An 18,421-nucleotide genomic window follows, 5' to 3' on the forward strand; every position below is an offset into this window, starting at 1 on the left:
TGCTAGATGAAAATCATGTTGGGGAAACACCAACTCCTGTTTCCACCCATTTATTTTATATTCCATCTGTTCAGTTCTAGTCTCTCTTTTTAAACTCATAAACAGATCAGTGTGTTATACAAATGCAAATCACAAGATGACTTCATTTCTGTTTCATCCGAACATAAAAAAAGAAACTTATTCAAAGCTGTTTGGTTTTGGATTTTTATTGCTTTTTGACGCCAGATTGTTCAGCTGTTAATTGGTTTGTGGTTTTTCTGATTGCTTCCCCTCTTCAGAGTAATTGGCTCATTAAATATTTCCCAAAACTGGTTTCTGTTTTCCCTCAGTGGGGTTTCTGAAGATACAGACAGGAATGATAACTGCTCTTAATGATGCCTCTTCAGTGTCGCATCAATAATACCCCTCTTGGTGCCTGATAACCACTTTTCAGGCCTATTTATGACAAAATTCATGACTTAATGCTGCATAGATGTCGGAATATCTTTAAGACGCTTATTTATTAGAGTAAAATTTGCACCCTTGATGCGTACAGCGAATGTAAACGGTATCAAAACTTGGGCCACGGCCAGAGAAGAGGAGTGTTTTTAACGTAGTCCTGGAAGGCTGCCTCGGATCCCCATTTCTTCATCGCCTGCTTCTCCAGGATGGGGATGCCACTGACGTAACGCAGCAAAAACCACACGAACAGCGGAGACGCCACACTCAGGTACTGAGGCCCCTGCATGACGGACGAGGCCGAGAGCCAAAGGCCCGACCACTGCAGGATCTCCCCAAAGTAGTTGGGGTGTCTGCTGTAGCCCCACAGTCCACTCTGGATGAATCTCCCCTGTGGACACAAAGCAGAAACATTTTATTTGTTGTTTTAGATCTAACAAGGCATTTAGAGTGTGGGTGTCCAGCTATGCAAAGCATGTTCATTACCCCTTTGGCACAAAATCATCCTTTGATGATCTTTTAATCTGGTCCATTCTGCCTATTTTGAGCTCCTTTCGGAGTGAGCTGCTGTCACTTTAAATCCAAATAACCTGCTGCTAGCCACGCCCCCCAACTCAACGCTTACACGTGAAAATGGCTGCAATTATACAACCGTACATCTTTAAAAAGCATTAATAAGTCTACAACAAAACATTTGTCTTTTCTAGCAGCCATTGTACAGAGCATACAGCAGGAAAAATAACTGACTGAACATGCTGGAACTCTGCTTGGGTTGCTAGGTAACGCACTGGAACTCTGCTTGGGTTGCTAGGTAACGCACTGGAACTCTGCTTAGGTTACTAGGTAACGGGCAACCCAAGCACTTTACATTGTGACTTTACATTCGGTAGGTTTTTGAACTGGCTCATTATCTAGACACCAAAAAATATATTATTTAATAATAAAATTATTATTTAATAATAAAAATAGGTGGGTGTTTTTAGGAGCAGTCGAAACCGAAATGGAAGTACAAAAAAAAAAAACTTGCAAAATGTGAATTCTGCATAATATGCCCCCTTTAAATACAACAAAGTATTTGTCTTTTTATAATCAAGCTTTTATAATAAGAACTATCAAGAATTTTACTGGAAAGCTGACTTTTAGGCACCCAGATAAGTTTTATTTAATTTATTAAACTTGGCTAAATATTAGCAAGTGTTTTGGAATAAAGTGACCTAAATCATGTTTTTTATAATTAAAAATAAATTGGTTCAATTGAGTCTAAAAGACTTAGAAAAATAGTAAACATGAAAAATCCTTTTTAAGTTTTTTTTAATCTATAATGAATAACATCCCTATCCTACAAAAAAAAAGAAAAGTTGGACACTGTTATTTACTCGATTTTAGTTTTTTTTCTTGTATTATGACTCAATGATTTTGGCTCATGTCACAAAAACGTAGGACACCAGTGATCTAGGGCCTTCAGACTAACAAGCCTGCTTACTTACAGCATTATCTGGGTCGCGCTTGAAAAGCCACTTTTGCTGATCCGCAATAGCTTCGGCAGCGAAGCCAATACCCCAAACGGTCCAACCGATGTAGTCCCTGGGCCCCAGAGGCACATTACGCTTCTCGGTGTTCAGCATGAGGGTGGGAAGGAGGGTCATAAATACCCACACAGCTTAGAGGAACAGAAACAGATGAATCAGTTTCATTCAGCCTTGCTTTAATCCCTCCATGACAAAAAAATGCATCTAAAGCAGAGTAAATACCGGCCCTTGTCTTGAATAAATGCATATAGGGAGCCAGAAAGTAGACACTGATTAATACGGGGAGGCTGATCTGGTTCAGAAAGGGAGGAGGTAAAGAGCACTTTTCATACTTTATCACAGTAAAACCACAAACTTCAATCAATTTCACTGGGATTTTCTGATGTAGATCAATGTAGGAAGTTGTGAAGTGGGAGAAAGAAGACGGTTTTATGAGTTTTTCCTTCTGAAAACGGTGGTATCTATTTGCATTCAGAACCACATTTTGCTGCATAGATCTGTGGCTCTTACATCCAGGGCCGGCACAAGCTTTTTTTGGGACCTTGAGCAGATTTTCATGGCTTCCCCTGCCCCCCATACCAACAGGTCAAAAATAAAAAAACAAAACATATTGAGAGTTTCCCCCAGTGTGCTATAAGACAGAAGAACTCGTCCCATAAAGCTCAGGCAACCAAAACAGTTTCTGTGGCCCTTATCAGAAACTCAACAGACATGAAATCAAAGAGCTACTAAAGCCACATAATTGTTTCTCTGTATCCAGCAGAGATGCACAATGCAGTGGATTTAGCTCAAATGTTTTTGGACTGTGGGAGGAAACTGGAGTACCAGGTGAAAACCCACGCATGCGCAGGGAGAACATGCAAACTCCATGCAGAAGGACAGGGGCCGGGAATCGAACCCAGAACCTTCTTGCTGCAAGGTAACAGCTCTACCAACTGCGCCACTGTGCAACCCCTACAATTTTAAATCTTTTAATTGAAAATTAAAATATTTTCAATTAAAAGATGAAAATCTTTTAATTTAAATTTTTTTATCTTTTTAATTTTTTAATTAATCAAATTAAATTTGATAAATTAAAAAATGTATCAAATTTAGCAGCATTGATCATCTCAGTAAACAAATGTTACATTTATGTATATGTGGTTTGTGTTAAAATATTAGCATTTTTGGGGCCCCTGAAGCCCTGATGGAGCCGCTGACTTAATCTGGATTAAACAGAAGTGCAAATGATTGACATTCTTTTTAATTATATATTTTTTTATTTTAAGACTCCATAGTTGTGACGATGTCGACCCATAGCACATTTCCTGTCTTTTAATATAAAAACATGGTGGACCGCCTCGGCCACCAGGCGAGTTTTCTACTGTAAACCCGGATATCTACATGTTCCATGTCACAAACATGCTCTACTTTATCTTGTGCATAACGTCTCTGTAAAATGTAAAACGGTGTTTGGTTTTAATGTGACAGAAAGCGGCGGTGTGCAGCTTCCTCTGCAGATACCTTGAACAGTCCAGTAAACAAAGAAAGTCCCGGGGCTGTCTCTGACATTGTTGAACCTGCGGTCATGACCGTCCTTCAAGATTCGCAGGAAAAGGAATGTGCCCAGCCTGCAGTGAGAACACGGTTAGCATCCGTTTCCATTAACTAAGGCATCATTCATTAACTCCAGTGGCCTGACTTTAAACTTAGACGCTCATTAGTTCCTCATCTGACCTCTCCAAGAACTGCTCCTTGCCTCATGCTAACACTGAACTGCTTTGGTTTGCGACATTTTGGACTTTCTCACCTGAGCCCCCATGCTGTCACCAACCCGGTCTGCACCTTCTGCCGCGTGTGGCTCGCTCCTCCCCAGATCCGACTCAGGTGTGCCAGTAGTATAAATGTGCCTGAGCCTTCAAAAGGACAGACAGACAGACAGACAGAGCTGAATTACTGAATTTATGGTGTGTAGCTCCACTTCTTGCAGGGCAAGGCGTGTCTAATAAATCTTTTACCCAGGGCGCTGTAGACAATTGGTTCCAAAGTTCAAAGTGGAGCGGAGAACAAGGAGAGGACGAGTAAGAAGAACAGTCAAGGTGATTCGTTAGTGGGAAAATACATATACGTTTTACAGCTATCGACAGGTAAGCTGCAGCTTTTGGAAATGTTGAAAACTCTAAGTTGACAAAAGGGTTAAGATCGTCTAAATTACTTTGAAAACCGGTAACTTCCTGATTGGACTTATCCTGAACTATTTCCTCGTGGGTTTGGACAGAAGTTCGTTTTATCATCAAATCAAGTCATTGTTTTCATTCTTAAACCTCTAGTCATTTTGTTCAAGGTGCGTGATGTTGGATTTGTTCAAATCTGTAATCGAATAAAAGAATCGTGGGAAAAAATTAAATAAATCACAGCAACTTAAACTGCTGTCTAAACTGCTGCAAAAGTGCTATTGTTGCCATAGCGATACACAGAAAACATTTTTTTCTGAGGTATAAGCATTGGAAAAAAATGAAAAAATGAAATGCTGAACTTTCTCCACTGGCACCTACAAAGCTTCCTTCCATTTTTTATTATATTAGGCAACAGATCCCGCATGAAGGCGTTGTCAGACCCATTTTACTTGGGCAGTGAGTCCAAGTCAGGCCAGTTAAATTTGAAAATGGCACCATAAAGGTTCAGGACATTTAAGAAATGTTGCACATACGTGTCCAAACTTGGAAGATGTAACTTTGAGAAAACTTTGCATTCTAACCCTGCCAAAAATCTACAAAAATTTTCAATCAATAACCTTGTGACCTATTTTCTTTCTGATTTTGGCATGTCAAATATAATTTATACCATTCTTCATGATCAAATGGACAAACCTTTATTAGCGTTGAAGTAAATCTAAGCCTTCGTATAAATCTAAGCCTTTGCTGACCAGTTTTTACTATTTTTCTGCTGGTATTTTGATAGTTTATATTTTGACCTCTGAAGGCCTCTTTGCCATCACCCTAATCTGCAGTTCCCTCTCCCAAACATTAGCATGTTAGCAGCTACAAAAATCAACTTTAAGCTTAAATCTGCTTTGTAAATGAAACATTAGGGCTTTATCTTTTAAAAAATAATAAAATATAATATTCTATTAAGGTATTATTAAGTATATTGATTCAGTAGAGTGCTGTATCATAAAGATAATATTATTTTATTAATTTTTTATAAACACATTGTGCGTTTTGTGTTAAATGTTTAGCTGCCTATGATGTAAGCAAATTGACTTTTGAGATTTTTTCCTTCAAAATGCTCCTTTTCATTCAAAACTTTTGTTTATGTCATCATGTGACATGTTCATTTTAAAATGTAAATGTACTAAATAAACAAATGAAATTAAAATATTAACAAATGGGTTTCCTCGTGCCTAGCAACGCCCGCGGTCCCATGATTGCTTTGTGCGCCCCTGCTGTGCTGTTGGAGGCGCTGATTGGTTCTGCTAAAGCTGAAGGAGGAGTTTTACCTCTAGACTCGTTTCACAACAAATCCACTTTAGATAATACCAGAACACAGCTTTTGTAATCATTACATATCAACATCCAAATGACTGCGCATAAAGCACGTTTTATTAAAAAAATAAATCACGTAATCACGTAAAACTGAGCTCTTCGAGTCGTTTTGAAGATTCATGAAATCATAGCTTGCTAATATGAAAACAGGCGCTGCATAGCTCCAAGAGCTTTACCTGCCAAGTCGTAAAACTTCTCGGTTCTGAAAGCTGCAGCCAGAGCCCAGCCGGCCCACTGGATCCCCAGGTCGGTGAGGGCGCATTTGGCCAGAGTGCTTCCCATGATCATGTCCTGCAGCGCGGCGAGCAGCGCGGCGATCTGAGCGCCTGTCATAAAGCCACGCCTCCAAAAAACAGACAAATACTCAACAGTTTGGGTAAAGTTCACCACCGCGAGTCCACAGGAAGCGGGTTCTGCAATGAACTCTGGGTAGTGTAGTTCAAAGAGCGTCTGTTTCTATAAAAAACCCAAAAATGTCAGTTTTTGTAAAAAATTTACGCCTCCTCTTAATAAATAAATAAACACATTTCTAAAAGTTTTTTAAAAAATTTACTTTTGAAACTGAATTTTCCATGTTTTTTTCTAGAAAATTTCTGGGGTTAATCTCAAAATTTCTGATTTTTTTCTAGTAAATTTTCAACTTTAAACATCCAGAAATGCCCCTTTTTTTTTCTATAAATTATTTTTAGATTAATCTAAAAACTTCTGAGTTTTTTTTTTTTTTTTTTTTTTGGCCAGAAATGTACTCATCTTTTATTTTTACCTCTTGTAACCAGATTAAATAGTTATTATCAATAAGTGTTAACTGTCAATAACTGTTATTTATTTACAGTGGCAAGAAATAACTACTTAGAAAAGTCTTAAAATAGTTTAACATTTCATTTCAGTTGTAAAAAGTCTAATTCTCTAACAGATTCCCAGACTTTTAGGAAAAGAAACTGACCCACAGCATGACCGGTCCTTAGCCATTTTACAGATTCCGTCTTTGCTTTGCGGCAGTGCTCTTTAAACTCTTTTGTCTCGTCGGCCAAAATTATCACATTTAAAATACTGTCAGGTCATTAAATCTTGAATACACTAAACAATAAATGTTTTATTGAAATAAAGAAGACAGATAAGTCAACCCAAATAAATAAATGATAAGTATTTTGTCTTAGTTTCATTATTTTTTAACGTATGTTTTCCTTGTGTCAGTTTTACTAAGATTAGTTCATACATATCCTTCTTGAACAAAGAAAAATTCACCTCTGTGTCTTGTTATATTTTTTGTGTGTTTTTCTCTCAGGAATAAAAACAGACAAGCTCAAACATGGCAGAGAGCACAAGCCCAAAAGGCAACTCTGGCGATTTTGCTAAGAAAGTGCAAAGACAGCTGAGCAGAGGCAAAGAAAAGGTGCAAACTTTAGGATTTCTTGTTTCTCAAATACCAAAACAAGAAAAGAAAGGAGAGATTTAGGTGTTTTTTTTACTTTACTGCAGGTGATGCAAAGGCTTGGAAAGTCGATGGAGACGAGAGATGATCAGTTTGAAAGCTCCCTCCAGATGTTCAACGACCAGCAGGTAACAAAACCTTAAGCTCAATTATTCTTAATAATCACAAATACGCTCTAAACCTGTTGCAAAAGTATTCATGTCTCTTAATCTACATTAGTTTTACTTCACAACGACCAATTTTAATGTTTTCTTTGGTTTTTATGTGGTAAAACAACTTTATCTTATCTCCGCGATAAGAACATTTAGCAGGTGCATGCCATTGATTGACATTGTTAAGACCCGCCTCCTGGCTCTGATTGGTTGTTTTTGATTGGGGAGCGGTGCATTTCTTCAGCTCATGCTCGTTAAATTGAAGGAATGAAACACGAATTTTGAAATTGTTTACAAATAAAATATTGAAAACTCAGCCCCCTATACTATGACATCCTTAAATAAAAGCTAAGAAAAACATACTGCCGTCAAAAGTCACTGAATGGTCCAGTCAAAGTCTAGACCTAAATCCAATTGAGAACAAATGGAAATCAAAGAGTGATTTAATAAAATATTGAGTATTTATGAAAATAAATTCCCACCATAATTTTCAGATTTTCCTTTAAATAAATGTTTAGAAAAAGAAATCCAAAATAACTACGCATCATTTTTCTTGTTTCTTTATGATGATTTTTACTGTAAAATCCTGTCAAAATGCATTAAAGTTTTCTCTTGTGCCCTGAAAACAATCTGTAAAAATCCAAGGGGTTTGAATACTTTTTTAAACGCATTAAATCATCGCAAATCCTTTTCTATTCACAGACAGACGGGAACCGGATGTACAAGGACTTACGGAACTACATTGATGCAATAAGAGGTATGAAGTGGATGCTTGCACGTGCAGCAGATGTAGATTTGTGCCATCTGCTGGTCTCAGATAAGTTGTACTTTCTGCAGATATGCGTGAAGCGTCAAGACGCCTCTCTCAGTCTCTGTTTGATGTTTATGAAAGCGACTGGGCTGGAGAGGAAGACCTGGGAGCCATTGTTGAGGTTAGTGACAGAGAGAAAACAGCAACATGCATACAATAGAATAGACTTTACTTATCCCCAGTTGCTTATTAATGAAGACGCGACTCCAACAGTGTTAAATATTAATAATAGATGCAACAGAGCATTTAATTATAATAAATAAGGTAGAAACCACAGGGGTTGAACTCATTCTTCTATCTGTCTTAAAGCTGCAAAATGTAACTTTTATAAAAAATGATTTTTACATATTTGTTGAAACTGTCATTATGCCATGGCAGTATAGTATGAGACAAATAAATCAAGCTCCTCTGCTTTCTCCCAGTGCTCCCAGTGCTAAATGGAAACAACTAATCAGTCTGGAGTTGTTTCACAAAAATATTGAGTATTTCTGAATATAAACTCCCAACACAATTTTCAGATTTTTCTTTCAATAAATGCTAAAAAAATAAATATCCCAAACAACTATGCTTCATTTTTCTTCCAATTCACATTTATGAGTCCTTTGTGGCAGGGGCGGAGCTATAGGAAGGGCTGGGGGGGCGTCTGCCCCCCGAACCGGGCCGGATGGGGGTGGAGGTGTCAGGGAGGGAGGAATGATTTCAAGTTGCTTAAATGTCTGATTGTAGACGGAAAAAGTGCGCCCTCACCTGATGAGAAAGGTGTATTTAATGTCGCTGACTTGTTCCGCTAGTGCTTTGTAGTGGTTTTTAGCGCTGTCAATCACAATCTTGTGTGATGCTGCTTATTCCACCATTTTCTCCCCTCTTGCTGTTATGCTGCAGCTAGCATAGTATGTTGAGAATGCTAGCGCTAGCTAGCATAGCCACCTATGACGGCAGATAAACGGCTTCCCTGTAACTGTAAGTTGTTTCTCCGCCATAAGAACATTTAGCAGGTGCATGCCATTGATTGACATTGTTAAGACCCGCCTCCTGGCTCTGATTGGTTGTTTTTGATCGGGGAGCGGTGCATTTCTTCAGACGGCGATAATAGCTCAGGGAAGAAGTGAAGGAGATTGATCTTTTTACAGATTATCGATCTTGTACCAAACTATCCCGGTATGGCGACAGTTTTAACAAATATGTAAAAATATATATTCCTTATAAAAGTTACATACTGCAGCTTTAGTGAATAATTAACGTAATGTTTACGCCGGTTACTGAAGGGCGAGGACCTCCTGTGGAACGACCACGAGGTGAAGATGTTGGACCAGGCCGTCCGCACCATGGAGTCCTACGTGGGACAGTTCCCGGATGTTCGGGTAATGCAGGGAAACACAGCTGAACATGTGGACAAAACAGAAGCATGAGAACAAATTCACATTTCTGTTAATCTACTTCTTAACTCGTAGGAGAAAATTGCCAAGAGGGGAAGAAAACGGGTGGACTACGACTCGTCCCTTCACACCCTTGAGTCTCTGCAGACCGCCAAGAAGAGGGACGATATCAAGATAAGCAAGGTCTTTGAAAGAGCATTAAAAATCTCAGAAGGTTTTTTTTCGTGTGCCTTCATCTGCTTAAATATCAATCCTTTCACTCTGCAGGCAAAGGAAGAGATGCTAGCTGCCAAAAACGTCTATGACGGGATCAACAATGAGCTGAAAGAGGAGCTGCCTGTCCTCTATGACAGGTCCGATAGCTTTCTTTGCAATGTTACATTTCTCTTTCCTCTTTCGCGTCTTTTTAAATAAATTGTGTGTTTTTCTCCCTGTAGCCGCATCGGATGTTACGTGACTGTCTTCTCAGCTGTGTCTAATTTACGAGACATCTTCTATAAGGAAATGAGCACGGTATGTCTCGCTTTGAAGTGAAACACAATTATAACGTGGAGAGATTATCTTGTTTTGACCACCCGTGTCCTCTTGCAGCTCAATCTTGATCTGCAGTGCGTGATAAAAGAGCTGCAGGCTCAGCATCCTGACAAAACGTTTGCTGTGAGGGGGCTGCAGAGGTACGTTTCCCCCTCTAGGCTGTACATACAGTTGATAAAAATAATAAAAACAGAATGTTTTCACATGTATCCATCACAGCTGGAGGTTTATTGAGCTATAATGGATCAGGAAAAGATATTTGAGGAAGAAATTAGACTAAAAATACTTGGTAAGATTTAGTGTTTCTGCAGTGCAATGGCTGCTGGAAAAGACAAGTGTTTTGTTGTCGACTTAGCATATAGAAACCACTTTCTGGTGTGGAGGAGGCTCCACTCGTGCTTTTCAAAGATTTGCAGTTGTATAATTATGCATCTGTTTCCAGCCATTTTCACATGTGAGTGAAAACATTGAGTTTGGCCAGCAGTTTATTTGGATTTAAAGTGACAAGATGTCACAAAAGTAGCTAAATCTGAACAATCAGAACAGTCTGAAACATCATTATATAAGAATGATTTGCAAAAAAATAAAAAATAAAAATTATGACAATGTTTTGTGTAGCCCATAGACCTACCCTGAAATATTCAAGGAATAACAATATGTCACCTTTAACTCATAGGAGAATGAACACACATACAATTTTCAGATTTTTATTTTTCAGAATTGTTGAAATCGATGCATTAATTTACTTTTCCTGATCTTTCTCCTACTTTCCCAATGAAACCAATTAATTGCTTTAACTTAATAAAATTTGAAAAGGTTTGGCTGTGAAACCTTTGCAGTCACTGCAGATATAAAAAGTTGTCACATTCCCGTGAATTATTTCAGGTATGGCTCCCTGAAGAGACGGACTCTGCTGTCACCCAGGGCCTGGAAGGCCAGTTTTTCTGAATTTAACCGGACCTACAATCCCAGAACGAGCCTGCGGTCCAGTCTCAGGTCTCCGGATAAACCGCGCCACAGCACTCTGTCCAGAGACAGCAGCACACTCGGCTTCTCCTCTCGGTCGTCCACCCTGAACAGGAGCCCGTCCGAATCCAGAGAGCTGGACACGACTTCCTGCCGCTCCGAGAACCGAAGCTCTGTGGCGCAGGAGGAAGCCGGAGCGGGAACATCTGGGAAAGAGAAGTCCGGAGCAGCCGGCGGTCAGGGCGAAGAGGGGAAGAGCTCCAAAGAGGTAGAAGATAAAAAAGATGGAGAAAAAGCTCCACCAAGTGAGAGCAGCTCTGAACTGAACAACTCCTGCGAGTCGGAGAGCTTGGAGATGCAGCTGTCGGCAGTCCAAAGCGAAACGCTGCACATCGAAGAAGAAGAAGAAGAAGACACCTCTGCGACCCTTGACTCACAGAAAGCAAACGGTCTAAAGAACGGCGACGTCGGCGGGTTGAACTCTGACACCAGCGACCTGCGCATTCCTCACAAGGTCGGTCTCCTCATTATCATGCTGGTTCTATTTCTGGTTTGTTCCTACATGTTTTAACTCTTGTTCTCTTTAGGATGGTGCTGGAGACAAACAAGCGACCCACGACTCAAAGACCACAACGGTTTAAAGGTTTCACACTTTAAAAAAGAAACAGGTTTGTTTGTTTCTTTTATTTCATAAATTCACGCTGCACCTTACTTGCAGGTTACTTTCAGTATTTTATGTTTTTTTTCTTCTTCTGCCTGAACAGAAGACTGAAAACGACAACTGGTCAAGAAGAAGACAGACAGGCAGACGAGTCCAACTGTTGTTTAATGACTGATGTTTCTGGTAGTTTTCTCATTTATCTTTCAATCAAATCAAGTTTGCCCCAGAAAGAGCTTCTCATTTTAATGAAAACAAACCAAACAGAAGTGTTCTTGAATAAACAGTTTATTAGGATAAATGCACAAGGTGCCACATTGTGCTGAGCTTCTTTTATTAGAAGAAACTGAACTAAACTGATAATTTTTATGTTTCTACTAACTGTAAGGCCAAAACCAAAGTGAGATGAGTCAAGATTGTCAGGGATTAATAACATCTTACACATTTAATGATACGTAGAAATATTTCTAACATTTATTAATAAAAAATCTAATAAGTTAGAGTTTGCAGTGCATCTCTGTGTGTTGTGCTTGGCTTAATAAGAGCTGAAATTGCTTTTTAAATTTGTGTAATTCATGTAACGTATTGTGTAAATGTGTACACCTTGAACTTTTTCACATTTTGGCTACATTACAACCACTAATTTTTATGTTTTTATTGCAGCTTTGCTGTGATAGATCAACACAAATCTGGACATAATTGTGTAGTTAATGATGAGAATCAATACATGGTTTTATTTTTTTTCTACAGCTGAGCATGAACAAGAAATAAAGCTGTAATTGCTCAAACTTAATGTTGTCAGATTCTCTATTCAATGTACGTCTGGAGTTTGACAGAATCAATTTGAAAGAGGAAAATGCTTCAAACTGAAAAGTGTGTCAGGCCAAACAAGGCATTTTGAGTCTGAAAATGCAAATTCTGTTTTCTTTTAAGATTTTAATTAATATTTATACATATTTTAATTGAAAAACAACAAAACACACACCTGAGACACACTGCTTCCTTGTATGGCATAATGAAAACATCAAAATACCATAAATAAGATGATATCAAATTAAGTCTGAATTGTCCTTGGGTAAAATTTCACCATGAACTGTAGAAATCATGTTCATTTATTCATAGGAATATACCATGGAAATGCCCAGATAGATTATCGTTTGTCCCTAAGACTCATACATTTAAAGACAAATATAAATTAAAAATGCAGTGTGTAAGTAAAAAATTACCCACATTCATACAAGAAAACCAAATTAGTGAGTCGTATCTAAATCGCCCAAAATGCCCTGCAGCAAGGAAGAAGTCATTACTCTGAAAGGTATTTGTTTAAAAGATTATAAGGTGTTTCAGTGGTATCAATCATTCATTCATTCATTCATTCATTCATTCATTCATTCTTTCATTCAAATAGGCCACAACAACTTGTCCGTCGGATCGAGCAGCGCCACTTCCGGGTTCACTTGTTGTGTCGCATTTTAACCAACAGAGTCGCGCATCTGTTTCATAGAGGATCTCTGAGGCAGCAGAAGAGGAAAGGGAGGGGCGGAAACGGCGAGCGTCTCCCTCCCGACTCACGAGTCTTCAGAAGCTGTCTGCTCTTACTGTATTTCACCCACGCAGTTAAGTTTCACTTGGTGGAGTCAGTCGGAGTTTAAAACTTAAACCCCGAAAAAACAACAGAGAGTGTTTGCTCTTTGTTTTTGTTGTTTTATCCGCCGTAAAAAAAAAAAAAAAAAGAAAAAAAAAAAGGTTGTTTGGTCCTTTGTTGAGGTTTCGTGTCGCGGTTGTTCCACAGCTGTTGCTGCGCCCTCAGGTAAGCCCAAACAACAGCTGCGGTGAAACAATGTCTGATTGATTAACTGCTGAATGGGAGAGCTTTATGTGACGGCCGTAAACGGCCTGGTTTTTATTAAATTATGGAGGTCAGTCCGCTTTCTGGTCAAACAAGTGAACGGACCGTAGTGAAGGCTGGTGTGAAAGAGGTTTGGCTTTTTTTAAAAGGTCATTCGTTCAGCTGGATGGTGAAGTGTGCAGGTTGTAAAGCAGGAAATGTTTGTTTGAGCACCTCGGCTTGTTAAAAATTCAAGTAAACTGTTGGTGAAACTGTCAATGTTTAATCTGTGCCTTTCTTTCAGGTAGCCAAACTCACACAGCCTTCACAATGAACAGTAAGTTCACATTTTGCATATATTAAACGTATCGCTTCGTTTTATGATTTAGTGAGTATTTATTAAGTCTAGGAGTGTTGTTAAAGGCATAAGCAAACTTTTGACTCCCAAAGTTTGGGTTGAGACTCCATTTTGAGTCCTGAGATCCTCTTGAAAAAATAACCTAAACAGCATGTGGTTTAGTGTACAAGAAAAACGAAGATATCAGGACTTGAATAAATTAAAGCAGCATATTATTTAGTAAAAATTAGGGCTGTGCGGATATAAAAGTTTGGGTCGATATTTAATATTGTTGCTATTAAAACTGATAATTACTGATATTACTTGTATTTCTCAGTTTTGACACATTTTGGGAAACAAATGACAAGATGAAAACAAATATTTGTTAATATCGACCCGGTTTTATTTATCAGACTGTGACTGACGTTAAGAAAAAATAATTATACTGGCCGATATATCGTGCATTATTAGTGAAAATCCAACCAAAAGTTGTTCACGTTTTCATTTTTAAATGGATTAAAAGCCAAAAACTTTGTGAACCATAGGATTTATAAGTTGGAGTTACACAGTTTGTGTTTACAGATGCCCATAATGACTGCATTTATAACCTGAAAATAGTTTGACTTATATCTTCATTATGCATGAAACATTTTCATCAAAGTATTTAAAGAACATGTGCAGTGGGGGAAAATTAATACTGTTTGGCTTTTCAAAGCTAACATTAAAGTAATTCCCATCTATCAATTTACACTGAGGACTGAAAATCACTGAATTTTTAAAACAATGTCATGAAATATTCAACAAGCAAATTAATGATCAACCCCTTTTAAGTGGTTACAATCGTTGACTTATAATATAGCAGAATACACCCTCCACAGTGGGAAATTACCTAGAACTTTTTATTTTAGCCCAAAGGTCACGTTTATAACTATGAAATATGTTTTCTTAGATAATTCTACGTTTTTGTTGGAAATTCTTGTAACTCCAATAGGAAATAAAAAGCTGTTTGGTTTAGGGTGTGTTGATGAACAACCACACACAAATTTGCAGATGGTAGCGGTCAGAAATTCAAATAAAACTATTCTAGCAGCTTTTGGTCAGAGTTTAGACTTCAGGAGGGATTTTTGTTGTTTTTTCTGGTGTGAAACTCAGAAAGCAGCATATTAGTTCCTCCAGGCAACATTAGAAAATCATATATAATGACAAATAACAGGTAAGCGCATTGATCTTCAAAGATGTCTGTATATTTATGATTTCATGCTGAAACAATTCAAAAGCAAACTTTTAGACATTATTATATATTTTTGTAAAAGTCAGAACTCAGAAATAAAATTTGTTGTGATAAATATAGCCAAAATAATTTTATTAGGTCAATGTAGATAAAAAGTAAGAAATGTGGCCAGCAAAAATTAATGACATTTCTAGATTAATTTCCCATATTTACAAGAAAAACTGGGACATTCTGTCATTTAAAAAACGGATTTAAAAGTCAGATTTAAAAAAGAGGATAATTTTCCAGGATTAAACACATTTTCACATTATTAAAACTATTATGTTCTGACATTTTGAAGTCAAAATGTGCAAAGAATATGCTAATTGATAGTATCTGCCTTTTATTAGGGAAATTATCCCTTTTTTGTTAAGTTTATAATTTTTCTTGTAAATGTGTAAGAAATGTAGAAATTTTTGACAGTAATTTGCTCCATATTTCCTCCCTAACCCCATTATTTTCTGCTTTTTATCTACACTTTCCTTAATATTATGCCACAATTTCCATCTCCTTCAAATTCAAAATGCACATGAATATAAAATAACAATGAATCACTAAAATTAGAACCAGTCTGACACCTACTGAATGCTTCAGGTATATAAAGCATATTTTGCTGATTATTGCGTGTTACTGTCCAGAAATTCTGCTGCTCTCTGAAATATTCAGAGAAAATAAAAAATGTTTGTCTAAACTCTTAACGAGGGAGAAGAAAACTTCTACACTCAAATAGAAAAGACATTTTTTCCATACATAATATTTTCTTTTTTTAAAATGAACAATGCCTTATGTTACAGTCCTAATCCAAAATAATCAGATTAGATTATCACAACATGATGGGTTGTTACACAAGTAGCCCTTGTTCATTGAGATTGTGTTTTCTGACATTTTTAACCATCTCCCTTATCTTCCAGGTACAGATCTGAACTCGTCAAGCGCGTTTACACAGCAAGCTGTGATGCGGAGTGAGTATTCAGCATTTAACAGATAAAGTTACCAAACTGCTGCTTTTTCTTTTCAGAGCAAAGTCACAGCAAACGGATACTCTGTCACAATATGTTCCGTTTCATAAACATATATTTGTTTTTCTGCAGATTCAACTTTGTGGCTGACAGCTTTTCATAAACCAGCAAACGACTCCGTTTTTTATGGTAACACCTTCACTCCTTGTTTTTCACTGTTTTTGTCGCATTATCCACATGGAGTCACTTTAATAAGCAGTAGAAGAAGAGTGAGCTACCTTCGTTTTATCAGATGCTAATAAAAGAGTGCATATTTAAAGTGTTTTTCTGTTGGTTCAGTTTATTATGAACAAACTGCTCAATGAAATGATTTTAACCCTGAAATGCAAACGTAATGAAAAGTAAGTCGACAGAATACGCGTTTAATCAGGTACTTGAAATCCTTGAAAATTTCAATTAGATGTTTTCAAGGTTTGAAAAGTGCTTGATTTCTGTGTAAAGTGGTTAATATTGTGGCTGCACAGTTTTGTAATAAACATGTAGGAGAGAAGACTCGTTACAGAAAGTGAACTGATTCATATTTAAACATTTAATTTGAGCTCAACAGGTTAAATGTAATTATCATTTCTAATGACTCAATTAGTTATTGATCTGTGTAAGTGCTGCATTTACACTGCATTCAATCTGAATCCATGTGATTGGAGCGATCCCTGTTGTTTTTACATAATTTTTCCTTCCACTAAACTTTCAAATTAGTTTGAATACTATGTGAACAGCCAACTTATTGACCTTTTTGTGGCTTAAGTACCTTGTTGACGAGAATCTGTTGGACAACTGCAGTGTTGACATTTTCCCTTATTGTGTAGGCTGAGACAGAATGACTAATGGTGATGATTCAATTATAAATGATCAACTCATTTAGTAATTGATCGTTTACTAGAGCACACAGACTCTAAAAGAACCTACTCAGGAGTAATTGAGCCAAAACTTAAATGTGTTTAACTTAAACATGTTTAACTTAATCAATTAATCATCAGAATAATTGATAACTAAAGTTGTTAGGCTGTAACCAACATAACATTTTTCATTAACTATAATTCGTAATCATCAAAATCAACAGAAATAAACACTCCTTAAATGTATCAATATGCGTAATGAGTCTGAGTTTCACTGTTTTAATTTAATTACTACTGTATTGAGATGTAAAAATCTTTAAAGCACAATATCTTTCCACAGAGGGAACAAAAACAATTGATGAAGGATACCAAAACGCAATTATTGGAGGTATCAGTTTTTACTCTCAAGTTATTTTTCTTGTCACTTTTAGGACACAGTTGGATTCTAAAGCCATTCTTTTTTTTATCTTAGTGGTCATATTTGCCATGTTGGTGACGTTGGGTGTTATTGCTTACGTACTGTACCAGTACATGTGCCGCAACAAAGGCGACTACAGGACGACGGGGGAGCTGGCTCCAGGAGATTATTTCTATGACGAGTCCCCCACACTTGGTGTGAGTGAAAAGAAGGAATACTTCATATGAACCTGGGAGAAGAGGGTGGCTAACGGGAAAATAAAGATGCATGTGTAATAAAAAAAATAAGAAATGGGATGGATTTGCTACTGGCAGGGAGAGGATGGAGGCTGGGGTGGGGATGTTTTTAAGAAATTGTCCCAGGAGTGAAACCAAAGACGGGATCAGGACTGTAGCCATGAATGTTGATGAATGTGAAGCAGCTGAAAGACAACGGGCGTCTACCGACCACCACAGCTTGGTGTGAAACAGGTGGTAGGATTTAAAACATGTCTACAGCCTGCTATAGGATCACAAAACGTTCAGCAACCATCACAAGATTACTCTGACACTATTGTTATCATGTTTCTCCCTTTCTTCCCTGAGACTTTGTATTTTTCTCAATCTTCTGGTGTGCTGTGTTGGCTGTTACATTTATATTGAGTTGCTTTTCTTTTTATCAGCTTTTTCTTTTAATTAAAAAAAATGATACAGAAACTGCTTTTGTTGCGCCTGATTTAATTTTCTATGTAGTTACTGGAAACTTTTTAAATGTATGGAAGATGGTAAAGATAGTAAAGGGACTATTCAGGTTTTTAATACACTGTAAAATTGCCATTAAAGTACAGTGACAAGATGTCACTACAAAAAAAAGGGTTTGGAAAAATAAGGAAATCTTTATTTGTACTAGATTAAATAGAAACTTGTATATTTATGGGGGTAATAAATTTAGGTTTAACGTTTTCTATGGAAATCTATTAAGGACATTCTTTTACATATAGATTAAGCCCATTTAAAAGAAATTATGAAACTATACAGGTCCTCAAAAAATTAGCATATTGTGATAATTATTTTCCATAATGTAATGATAAAAATTAAACTCGTATATATTTTAGATTCATTGCACACCAACTGAAATATTTCAGGTCTTTTATTGTTGATGATTTTGGCATACAGCTCATGAAAACCCAAAATCCCCGTCTCAAAAAATTAGCATATCATGAAAAGGTTCTCTGAACGAGTTGACCTGATCATCTGAATCAACAAAGTAACTCTTAACACCTGCAAAAGATTCCTGAGGCTTTTAAAAACTCCC

General features: G+C 37.3%; 3 protein-coding genes across 4 annotated transcripts; 2 read left to right on the forward strand and 1 right to left on the reverse strand.

The window, feature by feature from the left end:
• Positions 1–481: 481 nt before the first annotated feature.
• Positions 482–5,879, reverse strand: LOC103467789 (uncharacterized). Its single transcript, XM_008414466.3, has 5 exons — positions 5,668–5,879; positions 3,757–3,862; positions 3,471–3,577; positions 1,926–2,098; positions 482–829 (listed from the first exon to the last, which is right to left on the reverse strand). The coding sequence occupies exons 1-5, from the start codon at positions 5,822–5,824 to the stop codon at positions 551–553; spliced, it is 822 nt and encodes a 273-aa protein (XP_008412688.2). The 5' UTR covers positions 5,825–5,879; the 3' UTR covers positions 482–550.
• On the forward strand, positions 3,882–12,213 carry bin2a (bridging integrator 2a). Its single transcript, XM_008414465.2, has 13 exons — positions 3,882–4,093; positions 6,777–6,884; positions 6,971–7,051; positions 7,778–7,832; positions 7,913–8,007; positions 9,152–9,247; positions 9,338–9,445; positions 9,530–9,615; positions 9,700–9,775; positions 9,854–9,936; positions 10,682–11,276; positions 11,350–11,430; positions 11,527–12,213. The coding sequence occupies exons 2-12, from the start codon at positions 6,801–6,803 to the stop codon at positions 11,401–11,403; spliced, it is 1,413 nt and encodes a 470-aa protein (XP_008412687.2). The 5' UTR covers positions 3,882–4,093; positions 6,777–6,800; the 3' UTR covers positions 11,404–11,430; positions 11,527–12,213.
• Positions 12,214–12,927: 714 nt separating this feature from the next.
• Positions 12,928–17,823, forward strand: LOC103467790 (small cell adhesion glycoprotein homolog). Of its 2 annotated transcripts, none has more exons than XM_081609229.1 (6): positions 12,928–13,230; positions 13,553–13,585; positions 15,767–15,817; positions 15,947–16,003; positions 17,051–17,098; positions 17,183–17,823. In XM_081609229.1, the coding sequence occupies exons 2-6, from the start codon at positions 13,579–13,581 to the stop codon at positions 17,353–17,355; spliced, it is 336 nt and encodes a 111-aa protein (XP_081465355.1). In that variant the 5' UTR covers positions 12,928–13,230; positions 13,553–13,578; the 3' UTR covers positions 17,356–17,823. The 2 variants fall into 2 exon arrangements, with proteins under 2 accessions (XP_081465355.1, XP_081465354.1); XM_081609228.1 differs by lacking the exon at positions 12,928–13,230 and adding an exon at positions 13,291–13,451.
• Positions 17,824–18,421: the final 598 nt, after the last annotated feature.

The sequence above is a fragment of the Poecilia reticulata genome, chromosome 7, assembly GCF_904066995.2.
Source record: "Poecilia reticulata chromosome 7, P_reticulata-male-v2, whole genome shotgun sequence".
NCBI lineage: Eukaryota > Metazoa > Chordata > Actinopteri > Cyprinodontiformes > Poeciliidae > Poecilia > Poecilia reticulata.